Source organism: Parasteatoda tepidariorum, chromosome X2 (assembly GCF_043381705.1).
Source record: "Parasteatoda tepidariorum isolate YZ-2023 chromosome X2, CAS_Ptep_4.0, whole genome shotgun sequence".
Taxonomy (NCBI): domain Eukaryota; kingdom Metazoa; phylum Arthropoda; class Arachnida; order Araneae; family Theridiidae; genus Parasteatoda; species Parasteatoda tepidariorum.
Genome location: NC_092215.1, coordinates 39,410,430 through 39,432,190, shown reverse-complemented (window position 1 = coordinate 39,432,190; position 21,761 = coordinate 39,410,430). Strand labels below are relative to the sequence as shown.

At 29.1% G+C, this 21,761-nt stretch overlaps 1 protein-coding gene across 7 annotated transcripts in view; it reads right to left on the bottom strand.

Moving 5' to 3' along the window:
• Positions 1-21,761, bottom strand: part of LOC107442615 (gamma-aminobutyric acid receptor subunit beta-like) — a 299,717-nt gene that overhangs the window by 103,697 nt on the left and 174,259 nt on the right. For all 7 annotated transcript variants that reach the window (XM_016056222.3, XM_071188359.1, XM_016056221.3 and 4 more), the window contains one exon: positions 20,698-21,194. In XM_016056222.3, the coding sequence (XP_015911708.1) occupies positions 20,698-21,194 (497 nt within the window). The remainder of the gene's footprint in view (positions 1-20,697; positions 21,195-21,761) is intronic.

Genomic DNA, 21,761 nt, shown 5'->3' with positions numbered 1-21,761 from the left:
TTAATATACATATATATATATATATGTAAATATATATATGCATACATATATACATAGAAATTAGAAAGAGATAATTTTGTATCGAAAATCATTAAGTATTAAATATCATTATCCGGAGACAGGTAATTAAAAGTAAGTATTAGACATTAGTCTAATAATATATTTTAACTTTAATACGTAAACATTTGAAATTTGTTTCTAAAAAATGGTATATTATGGAGTGAAATGAATTAAAGACTTATTATGGTACCATGAGATGGAAATGTGGTAGGTATTTTATGATTTTCGATACTTAATTATATCTTTTATCACAACTCGTTTATACGATACTGAAAAATCCGAGGCTATTCGCCCGTTGGAACCATTTTGGTCAAAATTATTGAAAATTATACCCGCAAAGCATGAAAAAGTGCTAGAATGATATGAAAGGAGTCACTTTTAGTTGTTCTTTTATTTTCATCAGAAGAAAATTTGTCTTAATTTGACTAATCTGTGATTGATTAATTACTTAGCACCTTTATTTGTCATGCATTCAATATACAACAAGAAATGCATAAGACTTCCTATCACCAAAAACTCGAAGATGTACTGGTATTAAGAGCATCACAAAAATATTTTCAAATCTCACCTAGGATATTTGAATAACTTTTTTGTTGGTATTTATAACTACCTAAGAAATAAATCCTAAATTTCAAATAATTTGCTTCGCGTTATGCTAAAGAAAGCAACTTGATAAATTTTTTATCAAAATTTTTTTTTTAGTGGCGCATTTTTTTACATAAAAACAATTTGATGCATTTTTTATTAGGTTATAATCTGAATTATTATTTAGAGTTTTATTTTGAACAATCATTAAAAACATGGTGTATTTTGATTATAATATCGTAATTTTCTTGAATATCCAATAACTATTCAGCGAAAGATAATATAAATTTATCTTCTACAAAAAACCAAAAACCAAAATCTAAAATTTCAGGAATTTTTATATTAATAATTTTATTTATACATATCCAGCAATTATATTTTGAAATGGTGCATAAACGAGGCATTGTCCTTCAAGAGGCAAAGGATTTGACGTATTGGAAAATTTGGTAGCTGCTGACGTACTGACGTTACAGTAGCGGAAAAAGATGATCCTAAGACGGTGAAAATGTTTTTCCTGCATCCCGTAGCGGTTCCAACGATTAAGCCTAATCGATCGTTTACCGAAGAACGTTGAAATTTCTAGTTGTTTCTGTTTTAGTTTAAATTTATTTTTTCAAGCTTATATTTATCATAAATAATCTATGCAATGCAAAGCAATATTCCTTCAATATATTAGAAAAATAAGTCGTTAAAATAAAATTGTAATTTAAACATAATGTACAGAATGTACCGAAAATAAGAAAAAAGTAAAAATGAAATAAAAAAATGTACATGATAATATTTTAAATTAAATGTAAAATTGAAATACGATCTATAACAAATCCTTTTATTTAATGTCTGTAAAAATTCACTATCATTATATCCTGCTTTATTATTTTGTTAAAATTTTGCTTAGCTTTGTTATTAAAGTTAATAATATGTGCATCTCAAATATGTTTATGCATGTATAAATTACATTTCAAGTTTAATTTGTTTTGAAAATTTCTTTTTGGGTCTCTTACGTCAATGTCAGACGCCACCTACGTCAACATTACGTCAACAACTACGTTAGCACATTAGTCGAAGCATTGATTGTAGAATGAAATACCATCTCAGACGTGAATATATTCAAAATATAAGGAGTTGTGCTGCTAAAAATACAGACTTAAGACTTGTTTTAAAAAATATCTGTAGTTTATTTTGAAACTTTACTTTTATTAACTAGTTTGATTTATTTACCCTTGCATTTTTTTAATAATTCTAATCACAAGAAAGTATTACAATATTTTTTGGTAGCGCACCTTCTTTCATTTGAAAGAAGAACATGAGAACTAAATCTTGCTGTTTGCAGCTACGTCAATATTACATTGCGTGTGGTAGCCTAAGTACCATATTAAGGTACTAAGTACCTATACCCTAAAGTAATAACATCTTGGATTATTGTCATTTTTGTACTGAGTTCATACAGCTGCTCTGTAAAAAAATATGGATCATATTAGAATAAAAAGTATTGACACCCTGAGTGCAACATCCTTAAAATTATTTTTCTCCTAAAATCCAATTTTACCATAAAACATTATACTCTAATTTTTACACTAATATTTATTTAATTACATTGATTTAGTGGTTTTTCATTAAATATTGCTATTTATCAGATTTTTTGATCGTAAAACTTAGCGGTTAATATAGACTTTACGGCAAAAAAATAGCACCCTGATTGCCGATACTTTTTACATTAATTTGATCAGAAATTCTTTGCAGTATATTGACTTATTGGTCATCTAATTCTAGAGAACGCAGCTTTGACAGAGTTTCTAGCAGTATGAGTTAGTTAGTAAGAATCTATTTGTGAATATTGTGGATATATACTCAACTACAGAAATTTCTATACAGTACATAATTAATTTTTCCTCAAAATTAAATTTCAATACAATGCATGTTCTTTTTTTCCCTATTTTTAAAGCTATAGTTTTTCGATATATAAAACTTGGAAAAAACTAAATTTTACTAGATTATGGAATATTTTTTTTTACAAGTTTGAAACAAATTTTGGTATAGAATTAGTCAAAATGTTTCACAGCAACCTTTTTCTCCGTGAAAAAAATAATATTTTTAAAATTTTTATTTGATTTGTCATGTCAGAATCGCTATCATAATAATACATGATATCTAATTCAAATGCACAGATAATTTTATTACAGATTACCATAAATTTCAGTGCAAATAAAATAGTATCCTTTTTTTAAGTCTTTAGTCGTTTTACTGAATAACGAAACATTTTATTAAGATTTAAAACTCTTTAATTGCTTATAATCCATTTTTAAATAACACTTGATAGTAGACACACATTAGTTTTTCTAATATATTAATAAAATATATCTTAACGAAACACATAATTAAAAGATTTGGACATCTTTTAAATACGTATACTAATTGTTAAATATGTGTAAGGTAGTTATTTTTTAAAAAAAATGAATTTGATTTTAATATTATGCTAAATTAACAACTTAACTTATGTTATAAAAAAACAAATACTTTAAGCACAAATTATATACCTAATCATTCAAGTGGGTCTTTAAAATATTTTTCCTTTTAATGCTTAGGTAATAATAATAAGTTTTTATTACAGAAATATATTATGTAGGGCATCTTCTTCTTTTTTTGGATTTTTTATTCAAATGCTCTTTTTTTTAAACCGTGTTATTTTGTTTTCTTGAAACTAAAATTAAAATATATTAAATAAACAACAAAATTATAATTATGAGAATATATTTTAAAAGTAAATTTTTAAGAAGACTAAAATTTTTTTAGAATAGAATTAAATTTTCGAAGTGCTTGTTTTCAATACAATTAAAATTAGTCATAAATCATAACAATTCATTAAAGTACAAATGTGCCACTTAATCTAGTCATTTATGAACAATATGATGAAAATTTTCGATTAAAAATTAAAAATTAATCTTAAGAAAATGTTACCGGAGCAGTTCTCGAATATTGCTTCAGTTTCGTAAAAGACACTAAACAACAATCGCGATTAAACATTCATATTCATAAAACATTTTTAAATCATATACTTTTTAATTTCTGTGAGCTGAGTTAATATAAAATTTAAGGGTAAAAAAAGAAAAAAAATGAATGAGTAAACGTAGCCTAGATCTTTGATAAGATTTTGCAAAAATAAATGCAATTTTGACTATATTGGATAAATAACCTACCGTGTCTAAAGAGCAAACAAATCTCGCGTGCAATAATGACAATAACGATACAATCAGGAAACATAAATCACTACTTCTCTTTGACATATTTGATGATGTCAAATAGATAAAAAGCTATCTTCTTTATATTATAGTAAGGGGTTTTGGCATGGATGTTACTGTCATATTACATTTATGAGACTAGTTTGAGAAGGTTTTACGTAAACATAGGTGAGGAATCAGTATAAATGTTGGAGAAATGAGAAAAATAGGTAATTTCGGAAGAGCTAATGGGTCATTCTATTATTATAGGGATAAGTTATGAAATGAACATTGTAGTGTTTACATTCTTCGTTAACATTATTTAAGAATTATGTTCGTTTTAGATTTTCTAATGCTGAAGTTGCATTTAATGAAATTAGTTTATCGTTTTAGCACTCTAAACTAAATTTTGAAGGTGTTTACTTTGAAAACGTTATTTTTTAATTGAGAAAATATACTCAGTGGAAGTTATATGAAAACCAATTTTGACATGTTGGTAATTTTGAAAAGCTTTATTTATAATCAAATGAAAATTCAGAAACTTAATTTGGTTAATAATATCTTGATAATTTTTTTATGTTTTTTATCCGTTAATATTCTTAATACGAGCCGCGATGGCTCAGGGGATAGAGAGTTCACCTGTCCAATGAGGTGAACTGGGTTCGAAACCCAACGATGGCTGGTCGATACGAATTCCGCATCCGACTCACACCGATCACACCGCTGACGTGAAATATCCTCAGTGGTAGACGAATTATGGGTTAGAGTCAACGGTGTCAGGCTAACCATGGGAGGCTCTCGTGGTCTTCCTCTCCACGTAACGAAAATTCGGGTTAGTTTCCTCAAAAAGTCCTCCACGAAGGCAAATTTCTCCCAATACTTGATCCAGTTCCCTTGTCTTCCAGATTGGGTTCACAATTACAAGGCTACTGAGTTGAACATTAATAGTCGTAAACCCAAAATTTGGGTCCGTTGCTCAACGACTGTTATAAAATAAAATTTTCTTAATACGTAATTTTCCGCATTAAATAAAAATGAAACAAATAATATCCACATTATGCCATTTAAAGCAATTTTAAAATACTGACGAAATGGTTTAATGGGAGCCCTGTTTTATCAATAATACTGGTTTAATAAGAACCTGTATGATAAATTAGTGGTTCAATGCTTAAACAGTATGTATACTGTACTCCTATGCAACAAGTATGCATCTTAATCAACTAGGAACTTTACCTAAACATTTTAAAAAATGGATTCCATCAAAAGAATTTAAAAATACCGAATCATAGATTGAATAAAATATGAACTAAAACTGTAGATAAATAGTAAATAGTAACTGCAAAGTTCCTCATATTTCTTGCATTGAATAATGCAAATACAATGACTATCAAAAGATGTTACGCTCTGCAAACCACTGAATAGATTGCATACTTATATTTGCTCAGGTGTTTGCCAGCATATTTCTGACAGGTGTTTGTAGAACGCAGACTCTATAGGGAAGAAACATTATAGGGAAACGTGATGGGGAAGAAATATTGAAATCAACGCTATCCTCATAAAAGATATAGAGTTTTCCAGAAAAATGTAATCATTTTTTGCCATTGATTCCTATTAGTGATAGAGAATTTAATGAAATTTGTGCTGTAAATTAAATAATTAGCACACGGAGAAACAAATTCTGATAGAATTACCGTACATGTATTATGATGACTTGTAAGAAAAAAACCCATAAAATCTGGAAGAAACCCCTCATAATTCTTGTTAATAAAATAAAAATATACGGTATTTAAATCTTTCATTTAGTAATTTTTCCGCTCTAATGTTAATGGTTTATCGGAAATTCTGGTTATCAACAATATATTCTTATTATCACATAATCCGCAAAAAATACAAACCTGAAAAATACATTTAACCGAATAAATGGTTTTCAAGTCATGCTCTAAGGTATCACGATAAAAATTACCAATTTTTACCACAAATACAAAATTTTATCACAAAACATAAAACAATATTTTATTGTTAATTTTACCAAAATCATTTCTAAAGCTCTTCAGTAAAAAGTATTGAGCTCTTTGTTATTATTGCAGAGCCAGAAATACGCTAAATCTTACCATATTCTGGTACTTTTAACCAGATTTGTCTCTCAGTGTGAGATTCAAATATGGTTAAAATAAAAAAGTCTAAAGGTCACCACAAGAAAGTCCAAAATATTATTATAATAAGTTCAAATAAATAAAAATTTAGAATTCTAATATATTTTTGAAAATCGTAGGTTTTCCTAGTGATAATTAAAAATTTATTCAAAACAAATATTAGAAACAGAAAATTTATATGTGTGTGTGTATATATATATATGTGNATCCATATATAGTTTTATATTTTGTCATTATTTATTAATAACAAACTAACGACAGGAAGTAAAATAAAATGTAATTAAGTTGTACAAATTTTTTTTCATCTTCAATTGAATGCTCTCAGTTCAATTCCATCCTTCTTAAGAAAGTTTTATCTCAACAATATATATAAATTTTATGTTGAAGTAGGCACAAATATTATTTTTAAACATGTCCAAACATGTCTGTAACGTATGGCTCTTAGAAAGCCATACGTTAAAACAAATTCCAAGAGCTATTAAAAATAAGATATAAAAAATAGGCATGCTATTAAATAAAATGAAACAAAAATGTCAGGTATTTTAAATAGCAAAGAAGTAAATGATAATGAATTACTTTCCATCAAATGGGAAACATATTGATTTTCGTAACCCATATCTCTTATATTCAGCCTTACTGTTTTATCTTGATATCTTGAAGAAAATTCTTTTTTAAAAAGTGTTCATACCACGGCTCTCACGTGACTAAACTGCTACTCATTAGTTCAATCATTAGTGAGACCCTCTTAGAAATATTTAAAGGTTCTATTCCCTTAAAGAACTTTTTTTTTATTTCCTCGTCTTAAGATCTACATATTTCCCCGCTTCAATTAGCTATTTAAGGCCTTTTTTTTTCATATTCGCTTCGTAAGTTTTTAAATATATTCCAGGGAACCTATGTTTCTTACTGTGAATGCGTTTGTACTTAATTGGAACGTTTCATTCTTTGGAACTAAGAGTATGATATTGATTTCTTTAGTAATTAGTAGAGGCAGTTGAAGGACTTAATTTGGCGCAATTTTTACACTTTGGGTTTAGCTGGATCATTGAAAAATTTCTTAAGTGGTTTTCTTCTGTGCCGGAAAATGAAGTTGCGAGAAAAATTAGTAAAAAAGAAACTATTTTGAGAATGTTTCTTGAAAAATTTATTATTTTATTACACTATAGAGAATTTTTTAAAATAAAATGGTTGTGAAGTTTTCGATCACTCAAGTAAAAGCCCTAATTATTAACTTTTATTTGTAGTGACCATTTTTTTTTCGGTTCTTATGTTGAGATCTCCTTTTAAGATTATTGTTCAAAGAAAATGAAGCGAATAAGAATAAAAATATATAACTTTATTGATAGGGTCCCAACGGTTGCTTAAGTATAAAACATACATGATGTATAAAGATTTTCAATAGCTTTTAAAAATATTTATAAAGAAATGATTAATCTGTGTTTGAAATCCTTGCGTTTTAAAAATCCATTTTAAATAGTTTGTTTCAAATAAAAATAAATTATAATTTGCATTTATTATTTTTGTATTCTTTTTCATGGATATAACAAGGCAATTGTTTCGGGAACAAATTTAAAGTTGATTATTTATATTAAGATCTGATAATTTTTTTCATCGTATTTGTCGCTCAAAAGTTTTGTATTTTTTCATGAAATTTTTTTTTACTTATTGGATGATCGATATGTAAAAAAATTATTTTGAAGGCACACTTAGATAGCAGGGTAAGGTTGATTTTAATTTCAGCAACAACCTTTATCACAAAGCCCCACATGGTTTATAAATGAATAGCAAATAAAACATGCAAGCTTGAATCAATGTTAAATTCTACTATGTTACTTTACGCACTATGAAGTTCGATTAAAGCTAGCATAAACAACCCTTTTATATCGATATTGAATTTGCCTTTACAAAACAAGGCTAGAATAAACCTTATGAAATCGAGGATGGATCTTCGGTCTCAAACAGAGGATAATTTTACCTTCTCAAGGTTTATATTAGACTTTATGAATATCACTGGGATAAGGTTTACTTTCATAGGCTTTTATATACTCTTCTTTAATACTTTAAAATCGAAGGTTGACTTGATCATTAAGTTTTCGACACAAGCAGAATTTTGCATTTGAGAATTCCAGTCACGAAGAGCGCAAAAACAAGGTTTACATTAAAAGCTCAAAGATAAGATTTTTTTGTAAAGTTCTTTGCAGGCGTTTATTCAATCTCTAAGTAAACAAGTTAGGCATACTAATATTTCTTCTAAGTTTAAAAAAAGGATTAATTAGTCGAACTTTCTATGCCAACTAAATGAAAAGGAAAATTTAGCGTCTGCCGTTAGACTGACTGCTGTCTGGACAGTATTTTCTGTAAACATAAAATATTTATGATAGGAATTATTATATTATTATGAAGCGTTTCTATGCATTCATAAATAAAATATTAATAACATATTTTTAGAATACATTGCCATGTCTGTTCTAATATGATGATATTTGGAAAAAGAGTGATGTTCGGAAAGTGCAATAAATCAGGGTAATATTTCCAAATTAGCATCTTAATCACGTAATAAATAATAAGTTTTAGTGCTTGAATCCAAACAATGTGGAAGACGGTAAACGCCTATTTAAAAAGACAATGATACTCGGCAATTAAAAAACAATTTGTGCTTCAGTGTTAAAAGCAGAAAATAGAGCTAACTGCCAAACATTATTAACAACGCTATTTGTGCTTTCAGAGATTGCTTGCTATATGTTTTTTAATCTACTTTATTGTATAATGTAAGAAACCTTTGGAAGGCCGAAAACTATAGCTCTAAAAGCTGATTCTAGTTTATGATATGGCGAATGAAAAACGAGATTTTACATAATACTTGATAGATTAATATGAGTAACCATTTAGCAATTATTTATTTTTCATCACAGTGACAGTGCGATTGGTATAAAGAGATTTCTATACTCTATCAACTATCGACTACATTGGTATCAATATTTATTACACTTTGTTTCACTTTATCTTCTTCATTATATAATTCCCAAAATAATTCAGGGTCCTGAATGCCATATTTTAAAAACTTGCTCGGGTATCAGCTATTTGATAAAATCAGCTATTTACTTTTGCATTACCACATTAATATAAAAAAAATTTAAGCTTATCATTTATTATTTGAGTGACTTAATAGCGTAATGCATCTGTTTTAAAAACTAACATTTTTCTACAGGCATTATTATCATATTTTTATGGACTAAAAGAATTTCATGTCCCATTGCAGCTTAAAATATAAAAACAATGTCTAAGAGAAGAAAATCCAGGTTTTTATTTCTAAACATTATCAAATCTAATTCTACAGTCTTCTACAACATTCTTCAGTAGCAATAAGGGGCAGATGAACAGCTTATATTTTTTCTCAAAGATGCTTTAAAAATCCTTTCATTTTTAAAATCATAAGTGCCGGAGTAGTAGCATATAACTTTATCTAATGCTTCTCTTAGAAAGAAAATGCCTCCGACGTACGTCACATTTCATTTTAGTTTTCCCTATTTCCCCTCAGGGTGAAACAGTTCAGTCAGGAAACGCGTAAAAAATTCTTAGAAAAAGGGAAAAATACTTAGATGGTACAAGACCGCAATGCGCACGATTTTGCAAAGAGTTGAAAAAAAAAGTATTAGAGAAAGCAAAAGAAAACAATCTTGACCGGAACAAGGTGGGTTAAACTTAATGGATCTGAAAAGGGTAACGCGCAATATAGTACGTGACATATATTTCGGATAGGAAACTACCGTAGAAAGGACCTCACAGAAACATATCGTCATGAAAGCACGTTCATATATGTATGTATCTATGTCTCGTATCTATGTGAAAGTTACAGGTAAAGTTAAAAAAATATATCCAAACAGGTAATTTATAGGAAACGTATGTCTTCGAGTAAACATAAGAATGGTCCCAAGCGCAAAGGGGAAAATGCTGATTTCTTTTTTATTGTTCGTAAAAAGAAGTGAATGGCTGTGAAAAACAATGAAGCTGAAAATATAAAAGAAAAACGTTGCCAAAACATTTTTAAAGTGTCTTAAAGAATTTACATTTTCTGTGTATTGTTTTATTAACGAAATATTTCATACCTTTGCAATTTGTATAGTTATCTTTGGTTAGTTATTTGGAGTTAAATGTATATATATATATATATATATACACTACCGGTCAAAAGTTTGCGAAAATTTTGAAATCAACGAAAAAAAGGTCTGAATTCAAATGTTCATAGAACTGCGAAAAATCATTCAAATTGCATGAAAATTTGATATGTTCTAAAGTGAACCCTCTACGGTTAGTTACATATGATCAAATTGCAATACTTTGTTTTTTGCGAACTAAATCCAGCTTTTAATCATGGGTTGTTTCTATGGTGAAAAAAGTTGTTAAATTTGAACTCTTGCCAAACAAGCAAAAATTTTTTTTCGTACTTTCTGTTAATAGAAAATAGTTATTTGAACTGTTCTATGTAAGCCCTCAAAATTTCAGATCGATTTGATTTTTCTTGATGAAATTACAGAATTTTGAAAAACATGTGTACTTTTCTCGATTTTTGAGCATTCAACATATGCGGTCTTTTGGTCTATACATCTTCAACCAAAGAACATTTTAATTTTAATGTTTTCTATATTTTNGATACCTTTATCCTTTCTTAAACAAGAAAAGTTTATTCGATTGCTTTGCGAGTTTTTTTGGAAAGTTTTAAATAACGAACATATCATGCGCATGGTAAATAAATAACTTGTTTACCGAAGCAAGAGTGCTTCTTGACAGATTGAGAAGTAATTTAAAAGTATTTTTTTGTGTAGAAAGATTACAGTAATACTTTATTTTGGGGAAAAATATTTTTAGTATAATTGTTGACGATTTATTTCCACCAATACCTCTGCGTTTCATTAGAACTATCAACAAAACTAAACAACAATTAAAAAATTATAATATTTTTGGCAAAAAAAATTTCTAATGAAGCCTTAAAAACAAAAGTTTTTCGCACATAAATATTTTCTCTGTGATTTTCCTATATCATTTAGGAAATATAAGTGTAACGCAAATGTAAAATAATAGTAATACAAAGAATCAAGTTCATTCGAATATAACACAGAGAATTACTTCAAAACTTCTATAAACCTATATTTTCTATAAACTTAGCGAGATATAAGATTACAGGTATTTTAGTATTCATAGTGTGTTTAGATACAGCACTATATCGTCAATGATACTGCTCGTTACGTGACACTTCAGTATCGTCGTATTTTCAAATACTGAAATAAAGCCTTCACAATGTATCGCTTTAAATTCAGGAAATAACACGGTGATATTTTTTCCTTATTCTCCAAAGAAAATACTCCAATTTGAGAAGGAACAAGATATCTGAGTGGGAAAGAAATTCAATAAATCTTATATCAAATTTGAAATCTGAAGCAACTTTACAAATTGGGAGCTTAGAAATAATTACATTTATTAATTGAAGTTAGCTGACTTCGAAAAAAAATGTCTTTCTTTTATTTACGTGTAGGTATGAGTTCATTTACTAAACAAATATTAATCGATATACAGCAAATATTGCTTTTAGCCAATTTCGTACACAATATTTTTTTCTAAATTTTTATGAACGTTGATAACATGAATAATTTCGCTTTCTATTGATATAACTTTATTCACTTCTAGTGCCTCAGTGGACTGATCTTAAAGACACGGTTCCCAGTAGACCACCGAAGTCAAGCATTACCGGCTGCGGTCAGTAAGCAGGGGTTACCACCTTGATTAGCCGGCGTAGGGACCAAGGGTGCACGGTATCGGTCCTTGTTAAACTCTTCTACCTTAAAGTGCTCGATTTCGAGCTCAGGTTTTCGGGCTACCAAAGCAGGGGAGCCATCCCCTCAGTGGAGGATCAAAAATTGCAATAAGAAAAATTTGCAGTATACTTTTTTACGGACAAACGATCACCAATAGGCAATATTACAAAATCAAAAAAAGTTTATTTTTAATTATATCTATGAATAACATCTTTATACAACTCATTTACTCAACACACTGTTTAATACTTACATTATAATACACTTAAGAACATTGTTTAAGAATATAAAACTTACAATAAACACATTACTTCTAATAATTTATACAATAAACTGTTTAAAAGGGAAATGCATTTCCCCAGAAATTACTCAAGTCACGTGACTATCTTATCTAGTTTACTACGATGGCACCCTTTTAATAATTTTATATTTGATTTCAATAAGTATCTGAAACGTTCTTTACGGGAGTGGTTTCAATTAAGCTCTAATTACTTAAGATGTCTTTCAAGCTATTTTCGAAACAAAACTCAGCCCAAAACTTAAGCATTTCATTCGATAAATGGTATCAAGAATTAATTTATAAATGGATAGTAAATTTGAGAAGGTGGTGAAAGTGTTCAAGATAAATGATCGGGAGTAACTATATAATTTATTTTTACTTCAAAGTCAGAAATAATCTTAAACAATGTGTCAAGTTGTTCACCTCGCCTTTCTTTATGAAATTCACAAAGATAAAAAAAAAAGTATCTTTTACGAAAATTGATGAAATTATACACTATATTAGAAGTTTCTCGGGAACTTTTATCTGATTAATAAGTTTGGTAAATCTATTGGGAAAAGTGGTTTATGATGTATTGTTTGAATGAATAGTATATTTAATCGAGAATATACACGGAAAAGTTGATTATGTATTTTAATGTTATATTTTATTATTTTGTCACTATTTAATTATGCTTACAGTTATGAAACCTTTCTACTATGTTAAATGATTACGGAATAAATCATAAAAGCGCATATTTATTTTAAGAAAAATCAATTAATCTTTTTTATGTGTGCATAGTAATGTCTGCTACATTAATTAAATAAGAGTATAAGATGATATACTCTAAGCATTTGGAAACTTGATAGTTTTTATTTTATAACAGTTATGATATATTTTTATTTTATTTTATTTTAAAGAAATATAGAGCTTAAAAGGATTCTTTCTGCTTTTTTTGCTTGATAGGGTCTTTTATTTTTGCTTATAATTTGGCAATTCTTCGTTTTTCTGTTAGTTGACAGCTTTGGCTGTGTTTTCAAGATTTGTTTGCAATTGTTTACTAATACACAATTCTTTAGACAATGTCTTGTAGTGGTTGGTAGGTGTCGCGAGCAGAGAAGGTGTAGTCTTGATTTTTATCTTGCTGCCCTTAAATTTTTATAATTTATTTTTATAGATGAGGGCCATTCAATTTTTAAACGGGTTTCATAAAATTATGCATCGATATTCCATTACAAGTTAGGAAAAGACCATTGCGGTTTTGGATTTAAGTAATCATGCGCGGCTGCACGTAATTCCGTTTTATTTAGTTATACAATTATACAAATATGCTTTCAAAACAATGTAAAAGCTTTCAAAAATTAGACGCGTCAGTCAAAAATTAAATTTATGCTATCTCTTACGATATATATCATAGAATCATCAAAAATGGTTATAGTTTTGTAATCTTACAGGAATCCTAGACTTGGAGACATATTTCGATAAATAAAGAGAGCATTCGTTCTTGAAAAAGAAACTATTCGACGTTGTAAGAGCATTGGATTTGATTGGGCCACTAAAAACGACGCGTCATATGCTGACATACTATTAACAAATCAAATGCGAGTTAAAGAATTTGTACTTTTGCATCACTGTAGAAAAAAAATCGTCAGCAAGAAACAATACTTATTATTCATTCATCAGTTTCTTTAAAAGCGAATAGAAAGAGGCATATTTGTTACGATTTTTAGATGTCATTTTGATTAATTCTTATAACTTGTTAATTGATTATTGTTGTTAATAAGAAAGCAAACATGAAAGAGGCTGTGCAATGTCATTTCAAAGTTAGAGATATTGATATACGCTCGCGCTGGGAGCTTAGCATCAATTTGGGGTGAGCAGGCTCTCTCCTTAGGGATAATATTTTTTCTTAACTTGCAACAGAGTATAGTTAAAGGTGTTAGATACACTTTCAACTAGAAAAGTAATGACTTTTACCTGGAAGTAATCTTTAACAACAGTTCGTTTTTGATGAGATTAGCAAAAGTACTTGAAGGTTTTGTTACTACCAATTGAATGAGACACAAATGGTGAAAAGAAAAACCTGTTTGTGATACCTTTATCCTTATAACATTCTTTCAAGAGTGAAATTTTAGAAAAACGTAGTTAAACCCTATATGAAATGTATTGCAATCAGTGTAATTACATGATGCTTTACTGAATGGTAGTACGGTGAATAAATGCTAGTAATACGGTAAATTCTTTTTTTTTTTTTTTTTAAGATCGACACATTTAATTATCATTAAAAACTACAGATTTACGTTACAATAATTGAGCTTGATTTATTGCAGGAAAAATATCTATTATGAAGCAAAGTTAACGTAAGTTTTTATTTTTCTGAAGACGAGAAAATATCCAGATATAAAGAATTAAACTTCTGATTTAATGATTGATTGCCATTAAAATAGGGAAGGACATGCTAAATAACAAGTCATTAGAATACATTTAATGTTAAGGATGGCAAGATTGAATATCCCATTCATGTATTCATTACGTATAGAAAGTTTTTAATAACTGAATAATTGTTTTGTAAAATAAAAGGTTTCGACTTTTAAATATTTTCTAATTGTTCATTATACCTTTTCCTTTGATTAACTGGGAAATCGCTTATACTTAAAAAAAGTTCATTTTTCTTCATTTATCAAAATAAACTTATTTTTCCTTTATCTTCCAAAACTTCCTACAGTGCTTATTTTTTTTTAATTTAAATTTTTTAAAACGTCTCTATTTGCTTAATCCTTTCAAGACCAGTTTTTTTCCAGTTAAAAGACAAATTACGACTTCAGTCCACCGAATAAGGTAGAAAGAACAATATGTTGTCCAAATAAAATAAAATAAAATAATAACTATTTGAGCAATTAGGGGGCTGAGATATATGTGTCTTATCAGGTGTTTTTTGACAAGACGCATATGTCCCATTGATGTTTTTGATTTGAGGGACTTATATGTCCCGGTAGGGCTGAATGGATTAAAATAATAAGTGTTCCTCACATTAATTGAGTACAGCTTTTCACGACAAATTAGCAGATTAAACATAAATTTTCACCGATAAGACTTAGAAGTGAACAGCAGTTTATGTTAGTAGCTACATCTTAACGGTTATTCAATACCGCATTTTGTAACAAGAGTGAGTTACAAAAAGAAACATTACAGGGGTCAAAAATATGGATTTAAATCACGGCAATATCAAAAACATAATCTTGCTATTTAAAGAATAATGCTAGAATATCATTTAGAGATATCACAGCGGACGTAAATCTTTCATAGTTATTTTTGGAAGTAAATAATTTTACTTTGTTTGGTCAGCTGGATATATACGTCCCAGTTGGACTGAAAGAGATAAAAAATGCCTGTTTCTCAAAGTAATTGAGTACATTTTCCCATGACGATTAACAGATTAGGGTATGAATGCATTGCCGATTAGATGCAGAGTTCAACAGCAGATTGTGTTATTAGCTACAACTTAACAGTTATTCAATATAGCATGTTGTAACAAGAGTGAGTTACAAAAGGAACCATTACAGAGGTCAAAAATAACGATTTAAATCACGGCAATATCAAATATGTGATCTTGCTATTTTAAGAACAATGTAAGAATAGGATTTAGCGATTTTGCCACGGACGTAAGTCTTACTTAGTTATTTTGCTTTTGCCCGGGGTTTATACGTCATAAAAATTTTTATCACGCAAGTCAAACTACGAGTGTTTTTAAGGTAAAACATATACTCCAGCTCAGGCGATAGTTAAAAAATCTATCAATAAGAAAAATGTACATAAAAAGAACGGGAGAAAAGTACTTAAAGGTGACCTTTATACAACTTTGAGGAAATGAAAGGCTTAGTGTGCGATTTTCAGCTTTCAGTAATACCCAAATAAAAATAGGTATTCAATTAGTTGCAGGGTGATACAGACAAAATTACTTACTCTATAAACGTCGCGGTAATTGCACTTTTGAAAAAAAATACGCATTACAATTTGCGTTTGAAAAATTCAGTAAATGACCTCATAATATAAAAGCAACAAGATAAATAAGCGAAATATTCTTGCTAGTATTGTCGTTATCTATAGCCCACTTTTGACGACCATTTTACAGCTGTTAGGAACAATATGCAACATGAGTAATAAACGAAATACTGACAAAGTAATTGTCCTTGGTGTTTCATTTTGATCTTACAGTTGCTAGAAACTATTAGCAAATTCTTCTTTCAGTATCGATGAAAGAACCAGTTAATTTTTATTTTATACCCGTCGTTGAACAGCCGACCCAATTTTCTGGGTTTACGACTGCTTAAGTTTAACTACGCAGCCTTGTAATTTTGAATCCAATCCAGAAGACAAGGAAACTCCTAGAGGTATTTTTTGTTATCGGAACATGGACGACACAAGATCACGGAGATTTGTTGCTTAGTTTTTACGTGAAAACGTAATAAACAGACCGACAATACACAATTACGGTTTTGTATACAAACTTATTTCCGTAATTATAATATTAGTAGCGGAGTACGGGTTTCATAGTGCACTGTTTCAATCCCTTTATATATTAATAAAATTAAATTAGTTTGAATTTACTCAATAAATGTATAAAATTAACATATGTTTTTTGCTTAAATTTTTCACACTACGCTTCACTACAGTTAGAAATTTGAATCTTTCACAGTGAGTAGCACTATACCAGCTGTCAAAAATACATTTGAAGTTGATGAATTTACAAAAAATCAATATCAGGTAAGCAGGGGGTCTACCCAAAACCGAAAAACATGACATAAGACCTACAAGACAAAAAAGTCCAGGAACAACTGGTTTAAGTGTTTAAATCACTCATAAAAAGAGATTTTACTCACTGTCTTCAATCCGTACATTATCATTTCACGTGTTTCTGTTACAATTTCGTCTAATTTAAAGCCAATGCTATGTTACACGTTTCTTCCTTCATATCGCATCGACAAGTCTAACAGAATATTTTTGCTTGTATTGTTTTTATATACAGCGAAACTTTTTACTATCATTTTATTGCTGATATGATCAAAATGCGCAAAGATTAATATGCAAAATATCGGAACTGGTATTCAAAGAAATTGATATTATCTACAGCGTACTTTAACGTCAGTTTTACAGTTACTTTACAGCTAGAAACTATCAGGACACGTATATTTCAGTACTGTTTGAAGAACCATTGCCATCCATTGTGGGAATTGGGCATTCTTTTCCATTTCTTAAGCATTTAAATCACTCAAAATAACTGTTTATTCTCCCTGATTTCACTCCACAAATTATCGTTTCACTTGTTTCTGCTGCAGTTTCCCCTTATTTGACGCAAATTCTTTGGTCTTTTTTATTTCGTATCAAAACGTACTTCACACATCCGCGTGGCTGTTGTTATACGCTAGGGGACACTAGTTGCTATGCCTTTCACTGCGTCTGAGTGAGTGCATCATTCTAATCAGTGCGATTCAAAACTAATCACGGAACTATTCACCAAATTTTTCAAATGCAACTTGTATAATTGTTATTCTAGTTATATTTTGTCTAGAAGTATAAAAACCAAATTTCAGGGTATAAATTTTTAAAAAAAAAATTTAAATGGCATAGCTAATGAAATATCAATTTCACTTAGTCTAAAATTAGCATAATAAGATTTGCTTAAGTCTAATATTAGACTTAGTAAATATCAATTATATTTAGTCTAAGAATCTAAGAATAGCATTGAAGTTATTAGTCTAGATTCTAAGAATAGCATTGAAGTTATGCATAGATGTTCTTTTTGCATTTCACATTGACGCGAAGCTCACAAATTCACGTGACTTTTGCTACTTGGGCACTAGGGAACGCTAGTTGCTATGCTGCTTCTGCGTGAGTGCATCATTCTAATCAGTGCGATTATTCAACTATGGAATTATTCACCAAACATTTCGAATGCACTTTGTGCAATTGTTATTCTAGATATAGGTTATCTAGAAATGTTGAAATTAATTTTTGGCGTATTACTTATTTATTAAAATAGCAAGGATAATAAAATATTAATTTTTCTTACTCTAACATTATCATTAATCCAGATCCAATAAATTTGAATTAATAAGGGTTGTGCATTAATCATCACATCTATGCCTGAAGATTTGCTCATATTTTGAGAATATGTTATAAATTATTATCATCGTCGATGATTTTAATATTTCAATATAAACGTTATCTAAGAAACTAACCATAGTTTTCGCAACAAGAGAATTATAAAAATAGTATTTAACACTGTAAATTGTTATAAAATAATAAATAATATTCGATACATAAATATGTATACGTGTTTGTAAGAGTATACGAGTCAGTTATACTCAAACAAAATATGGAAGATTTAAATATATATACTTTTAAACCTACTTAGATGTATTTTTTCAGTTTTTTAATCTCAATTTTCAAAAAGTAATAAAAAAGGGTTTTTGTTACAATATTTAAGTTAATTATCAAAACTTGATTAGAATAAAATATTATTTTAGTTCTCATTTAGCATCAAAATCATGTTAATTGAACAACGTAACGCGATTTCTCAATCTAACCGAAAAAACATTTAAATGTTAATGTAAGTTTGCGTCATGTTTTACGTATTAGAGATAAACTAATTAAGTAAAAAAAAAAATTTGGCGGTAAAAATAGTGTGTTTTCAAAAATGTGTGAGGAAATTTTTTTCGGATCAAGTATACTTTTGAAATGAATAGAATATTAACAAACTAGAAAAGTGAAGAACTTAGATCAGTTGAGGGCCTCAAGATAAAAATAAACAGAATTGCTGAATTAATTAATAATTTTTGGCTTGAACACCAGGAAAATTAAAAATTTAAGTCACTTGATATCAGTATCTCCATTTATTTTTAATTCAGCATAATTATAAAGATACTGCTGTTCATTAACGATTAATAATTTTTTGTTTTGTAAGTGTACTTTTATTTGATAAAGAACAAATTAAATTTGAGATATTTAATTGAATTTAGTGTTGCGTTAATAGATATTACAGATATTAACACAAATATGACTAAAACATTTCTATATCATTATGGTTGATTTTCGTTTATTACGGTTTGCTACATATTTTGTTGCTATAAAACTGTTTAATTTTGAAATTTATAAAAATTCCACCATTTTTATTCTTGGTTAAGTATAATATTTTAAAATGGATGTTTTAGTTTTACCTTAAAGAGCACGAGTTTCATTAAATTTGGTAAAAATACCCTATACTACTGCCTTAGTTCTTCACATTTTTAAAAAACAGAGAACATTAATACGAAAGTTTTTATATGTTGTGAAAGTGCATAATTTTATAGAGATTTGTAAATAAAAAATACCATATTTTTTTGAAAAACTTCCTATGATGTATTTGTAATCTTTAAAAGAACTCTGAAATTTTTCATGCGAAGGCATTTTCTCAATAATTCGAATACACAAATAGAATGGCATGAATGCTTACATTTTGTTACAATTTGCTTTTTTAATAAAAGCACATTTAATTATTATTAAAGCGTATATTTTAACAATGAGGTATCAAAGTAATTTTTGTAAAATTTTCATTATAGTAAAGATAGTATTGCTGTAGTTTTGGAGAAATGATTTTTTGATAAAAATGAATCTTAATTTTTTTAGAGGGTGTGAATCTGATATGTTTTAAATAACTAAACATACATTGATTCATCAAAACTGCACTAAATTAACAAAAAGTTGTATCATTAATTTATATTCCAAAGCTCTTAATCATTAGTTCATATAGTTATTTTCGCATATAAAATATTCAATTGGCATAGAATGAGACAATAGGAAGCAATTTTTTATGAAACCAACGAGTTCTCTAAATATCCCATGCTGGCAATAGTTGCCAAAAGGCTTTACTTTTAAAAGGGAATGGCAAAATTACTTACTAGGAGAAGAATTAATAAAGTGTTACTTTGAAGACAAATATAAATAAAAATGTGAAAATTTAGATACAAGAAAAACGAAATCTAAAGATACGCATGTTAGCAAAACGGCACTTCATAAGGGGGGCATTTTTATTTATATTGTTGACTTGATAACACCCCTGATAAAGATATAACCCCTTATGAAGTGCCGGTTTTGCTAACAATCCCTGATGAAGTGCTGTTTTTGCTAATATACGTATTTTTAGATTTCGTTTTTCTTGTATTTAAATTATCACATTTAATTTTGACTTATTGCTTTTAAATAAAATTTTTTGCTCATTTCTATTTTTTAAATGCTAAATTTTTGTTTAATTCTATTTTTATACTTCGACTGAAATTGAAGACAAATATTCTTTCTTATATCTCGTAATTACTTTTTGATAGCTCAATTTTTAAAAAAATCATATGAAAAAAAATCGGTCAAAAAAAAGAGTTAAGTTTAATACAGAAATAAAATCAGTTTTAAAAAATCACATACGCAAAGCCGTATACATACACAAAAGCCGAAATTTATAGATGTAAAAAATAAAGTAGAAGTTTTTTTTTTTTTAACCAATCAAAGCTCTTTAAAATTTTGCACTATCTCAACAGAATATAATAAGTATTATAATAAAGAGTGGTAATTTGTAATGCACTTACCGGCTGTCCTCGCACGGCCGACTTGACCATTGTGACTTCAGCATTTCCTGGCAGAAGAACCGCCTCCGGAGGGGGGCACCTTTCGGTCCCCTCCGCAGCCGCGGCTGCCGCCACACACCGTTGTCGGTGTTCTTGAGCCATCTTAGCCATCTGCTGATTTCTCGCCTTTCTCATACTTATCCTCTTGCCGAGGTATCCAACTGTTGCATATTCTAGTAGGGAGGCAAACACCATCACGAAGCAGGTTCCTAAGTAGACGTCAATACTTTTGACATATGAGATTTTGGGTAAGGCGGAGTTGGTACTGGACATTAGGGTGGTCATTGTGAGCACTGTGGTGACCCCCAGAGCTACTCGAGCCGGCGTTGCGTTTCTGTGAAGCCAGAAAGACACCCAAGAGATGATTACTATGAGCCCAGCTGGGATGTAAATTTGAATTAAGTAGTAGCCCATGCTCCGCACGAATTGAATTTCACAAACTAATCTGGAGTAATTACCTGTAAACATAACAAAACTGTCTTAGATATAGCATAAAGACACTTAAATACAGTATAAAAGCATTAATGTAATATTTTCCACCTGTTCAAAAGTAACTGTCCATGGAATGAGATTAAAATCCGTTGACAACTTTCAATGAAATGGCAAAATCATGTGAGATCTTAATTAAAGAAAGCGAACTTGTCTGATAAATACAAAATAACTTGCCTGATGAACACAAGATTGCTACTCAAATGGGAGCCTCACTCTAGTTTTTGTAGGACTTCTTAGAGAAAAGTTATGATCCATGCCTGATTTGACCTTCCATGTCATCAGACTATATCTCTATACCTTTCGGTATGTGTATTTCACCAAAAGGACAGATGAAAGAGAACAACTAACGTTAGCTTCATTAGCTGCAAACTATTATAGCTTGGTTGACTGCGGATGGTTGTTGGGTTCATCTGCCAACGTCCCTCAAAACACCCAAGCATTGCGAATCGCAATGAGTTTGCTTTCCTTGACTCCCATGCTGCAGTTTAAGTTATGGGATCCTTTTGGAAAGACGATAGTGCTAGGATGTATGC